General features: G+C 60.1%; 1 protein-coding gene across 1 annotated transcript in view; it reads right to left on the bottom strand.

Moving 5' to 3' along the window:
* Window positions 1-1098: 1098 nt before the first annotated feature.
* LOC103259623 (cytochrome P450 2F5) overlaps window positions 1099-4047 on the bottom strand; it is a 13409-nt gene continuing 10460 nt past the window's right edge. Inside the window, exons 6-8 of the mRNA XM_021711890.1 lie at window positions 3048-3259; window positions 2315-2456; window positions 1099-1280 (exon numbers count right to left, since the gene is read on the bottom strand). Of these exons, the coding sequence (XP_021567565.1) occupies window positions 1099-1280; window positions 2315-2456; window positions 3048-3259 (536 nt within the window). The remainder of the gene's footprint in view (window positions 1281-2314; window positions 2457-3047; window positions 3260-4047) is intronic.

The raw sequence follows: 4047 nt of genomic DNA, 5'->3' as shown, positions 1-4047 counted from the left end.
TTCCGCCTCAGCCTTCCAAGTAGCTGGAACTACAGGCGTGCGCTACCACGCCCGGCTAATGTTTTTGATTTATTGTTAGAGATGAGGTCTCGCCAAGTTGCCCGGGCGGGTCTCGAACCCCCGGGCTCAGGCAATTCACTCACCTCAGCCTCCCAAAGGTGCGGGATTATAGGCTGAGCCACCGAACCTGGCTAGAACGTATTATTTCTCAGTCTCTGTGTCTACTTACATCACTCAGTCACTTACTTTCTCCCTTACATCTCTTTGGACAGTGCTCCGTGTCTCTTGCAGACTCTCTCTGTTTGGTGTGTCGCTCTGGGCTGCTTGTCTTTTTCTTTGGTTTCTCTGCCTCTCTGTCTTCAGGCTCTCCTGTCTTCTGAAAATAATTTCTCCCACCCTAGCTGCCCTCAAAGTGAGCGAAGAACCAGTCACGGTTCTATCCTCTCTGTGGCCAGAGCTCTCTTCTCCCCATCCTAAGGGACTGTCCTCCTCCCTTTAATTCAGCGAGAAACGCTTTGAATTGACTATAAAGATAATTGACTCAGAATTGATTCGGCCGGGCTCGGGGGCTCGGCCTGTGATCCCAGCACTTTGGGAGGCCGAGGCGAATGGACTGCCCAAGCCCGCGCGTTCAAGACCAACCCGGACGACGCGGCGAAACCTCGTCTCTACAATAAATAAAAAAAACCCGCCGGGCGTGGTAGCGCGCGCCTGTAGTTCCGGCTACTCGGAAGGCTGAGGCGGAAGGATCGCCGGAGCCCAGCAGGTCGAGGCTGCGGGGGCCGGGGGCGGCCGCTGCACTCCAGCCTGGGCGACAGAGTGGGACTCTTAAAAGAGAACTGATTCAAAAAGCCCGGAAGGGGCCGTGTCACGGACCGGGTTCGGGGGGCGCAGCCTGACATACCCTTCCCTTCCCCCACGTCTTTCTGTGCCCGGCCGACCGGGTAAAGCTAGGAGGGCTGGGGGATGGGCGCGCGGTGGGCACGGGGGGGAAGATAGTGTGACAGTGGGGGTGGGGCAGGCAGCGGACGCAGCGGAGGGTCGGAGCACCCCTGGGGGGCCTCAGCGCTCGGAGGCGCATCTGGAAGGGCCGAGGCGTCAGCGCGCGCGCAGGCGCAGCTGGAAGGGCCGCGGCAAGTTGCCGAGACCCGAGCAGAGCGGGGTCAGGTCGACGTCCTCGGGCGCCCCCAGCGGCTGCAGCGAGAAGCTCTGCAGGATGGCGGTGAGGTAGAGGAAGAGCTCCGTGCGCGCCAGCGACTCGCCCAGGCACAGCCGGCGCCCTGCGGGGGTGGTAGGGGGGGACAGCGGGGAGCTAGGATGAGGGGAGGGGCTGCAGCCCCAAATGCCCAGAGGAAAACATGTGAGGGTATGAAGACAAGGGTTGGGGACGTCACAGTTCACCCATCCAGAGGTCTGGGAAGGGCAGGGCTCGGTGGCTCACGCCTGTAATCCCAGCACCTCGGGAGGCGGAGGCGAGAGGACTGCCTGAGCCCAGGGGTTCTAGACTAGCCTGAGCAAAATGGCAAGGCCTTGTCTCTACAATAAATTAGCCGGGCATGGGGGCGCGTGCCGGTGGTTCCAGCTCCTTGGAAGGTTGAAGCACAAGGGTTACATTCGTCCAGCAGGCCGAGGCTGCGGTGGCCGTGAGTGAGCCCCTGCCCTCCAGCCTGGGTGTCAGAGGGAGACTCCGACTCAAAAAAAAAAAAAGTCTGAGAAGGCTGCTTTCAGTAAGCCCCGGGGCGACTTCAAGACGCGGGCTGCGGTTTCGTCTCCATTTGACACACGTGGAAATGGAGGCACAGGAAAGTGAACCAATGTATCCAAGGCCACATGTCTATGAGGTGGCAGAGCCGGGATGCAACCCCCCTCGGGATCTGGCTGCAGAGCCCAGCCCTTAGCCACTGCCCTTACACCTGTTCTCAGAGGCAGCCACGGGCACACAGTGGGCAGCGCGGCCAGCTGTTACTATGCTAGTTGTTTTGTCCACTGCTGGGGAACCAGGGAGGATTTTTTCCCCAGCCGGGAAAAGACCGAAGCCAAGAAAAACTAGAACCCCCTCAGCTGCGCCACCAAGTGGAGAGGCTGACAATGACCGCTCCCAAGTAAGATTGTTGATCGGCCGTGTCCCCTTCCTCCAGGAGGACCCGCACTGCTGGCCCAGAGAAAAGAGCAGAGCTGGAAGGAGGCAGTGACTGTCCTGTGCTTGCAAAGCTGAGGGTGCGTGGGAGGAAGCGGGAGGGTCTGGGCAGTGGAATCGGGGCTGGTGCACGTGGGTAGACGGATGCGGCCGGAAAGACTCCGGCTCCCCCCTCACCAGCCGAGAAGGGCATGAAGGCCGGGCTCTTCTTGAAGGACTGACGGGCATCCAAAAAGTGCTCGGGGTTGAACTCCTGAGGCGTCAGGAACTGGCTGGGGTCGTGGTGGACCGTGTTGAGGAGGGTGATGATGTCCGTGCCCTGCGTGGGGGAGGAGGTGGAGTTAGTGGTGTAGACCAGCTGGGAAGCTCCTAACTTGGGTTTCCATTTCACGGGGCTGGGGGTCTTGGGGACTTGATGAGGGGTGGGCTGCAGGACTCCATGACGGGTCTGGGAAATGTGTGTGGGTGTCTGGGGGTCCGAGGGACGGGTGCCCGAAGCTGTGTTGCTGGGTTTGAAGCAGGGATGTGGAGTACCCTCCCCCGCTTGGTGGGGGCAGATGGGTGGGGTTTCTGGGAGGGCGCGAGGTCTTTGAGAATCATAGTGTGTGGGCATAAGGGATCCTCAGGATGAAGTTCCAGACCCTGGGGATTCCAGAGAGGGGCCCAAGGAAGGGCACTCGTCACCGGCGATGGGTCTGGGGGCCAGTCCTCTAAGGTATGGGTTGAGGTCCTGGGAAAGGGCTGAGGCTCTGGATTTCAGGGTCTCGGGTATTTGTAGGAGGGATGGAGATATCAGTTGCTAAGGCCGGGGAGTGGATTGCTAGTGCCTGGGATGCCCCTTGTGGGTTGCAAGAGCCTGAGAGGGCGCTTTCAGGGTGGCCTGGTGACGTTCAACAGGTGCCCATCCCACCTTGGGCAGCAGGAAGCCACGAAAGGCCGTGTCCCGAGTGACGCGGTGCGGCAAGTTCATGGGGATGATGTCCGCGAAGCGCTGCACCTCGTGGATCACCGCATCTGTGTAAGGCATGGCCACGCGGTCGCCCAGCTCCGGCAGCCGCGAGCGTCCCACCACGCGGTCGATCTCCTCCTGGACGCGGGCTGGAGGCGGAGGGGAAGCGAGATCGAGGTTGTCCTCGGGCGCGCGTTTGGGTCGGAAAGAGGTGTGTGCGTGAGAGAGAGAGTGTGCGCCCGCGTGGGTGTGTGGTCTAGTCAAAGCCGTGCACTGTGGCTCATGCTTGTAGTCCCAGCACTTCGAGAGGCGGAGGCAGGAGGGTCGCTTGAACCCAAGATTTCCACATCAGCCTGGGTAACATAGCAAGACCTCACCCCCCCCATAAATAAATAAATATTAAATTAAACTAAATGAGTGGGTGCGGTGGTGTGCACCCTAGTCCTAGCTACTCGGGAGGCTGACGCAAGAGGGTGGCTTGAGCCCAGGAGTTGGAGGTTGCGGTGAGCCGTGATTGATCTTGGCACTGCATTCCTCTAGCCAGGGAAAGAGTCAGACCCTGACTTAAAAAACAAAAACAAAACCAAAAAAAAAACAAAAGGAAAGGAAAGGGAAAGAAAGAAAGAGAAAGGAAGTGGGGGAGGGAGACGGAGAGAGAGAGAATGAGCTAGCAAGGGTGGGTGCGTTCCAGACATGGGTGAGGACAAAGATAAGGGCTCCCAAGGGTGGAGTTGTGTGGACCCGGCTTCAGGACGGCCCGGAACCCTGATGGGGTTTTGGCTAAGGCCTCGAGGACCCAGGCGCCGCCGGGCTGTGGCACCCGAGTGCGTGTGTGCGTGTGTGTGTGGAGGGCTGGAGATCAGGGCCTCAGCAGGGGATGCGTTCAGAGGTGGTGCCTGGGGAAGTGCGGGCTCAGACAGGGCTGCGTGCGCGGGTCACACTTGGTGGGAGGAGTCGGGTT

This window comes from Carlito syrichta, unplaced genomic scaffold (genome assembly GCF_000164805.1).
Source record: "Carlito syrichta isolate Samal-C Ts95f unplaced genomic scaffold, Tarsius_syrichta-2.0.1 Scaffold86295, whole genome shotgun sequence".
Lineage (NCBI taxonomy): Eukaryota > Metazoa > Chordata > Mammalia > Primates > Tarsiidae > Carlito > Carlito syrichta.
The sequence above is the reverse complement of the archived record's forward strand: the minus strand, read 5'-3'. Positions and strand labels throughout refer to the sequence as shown.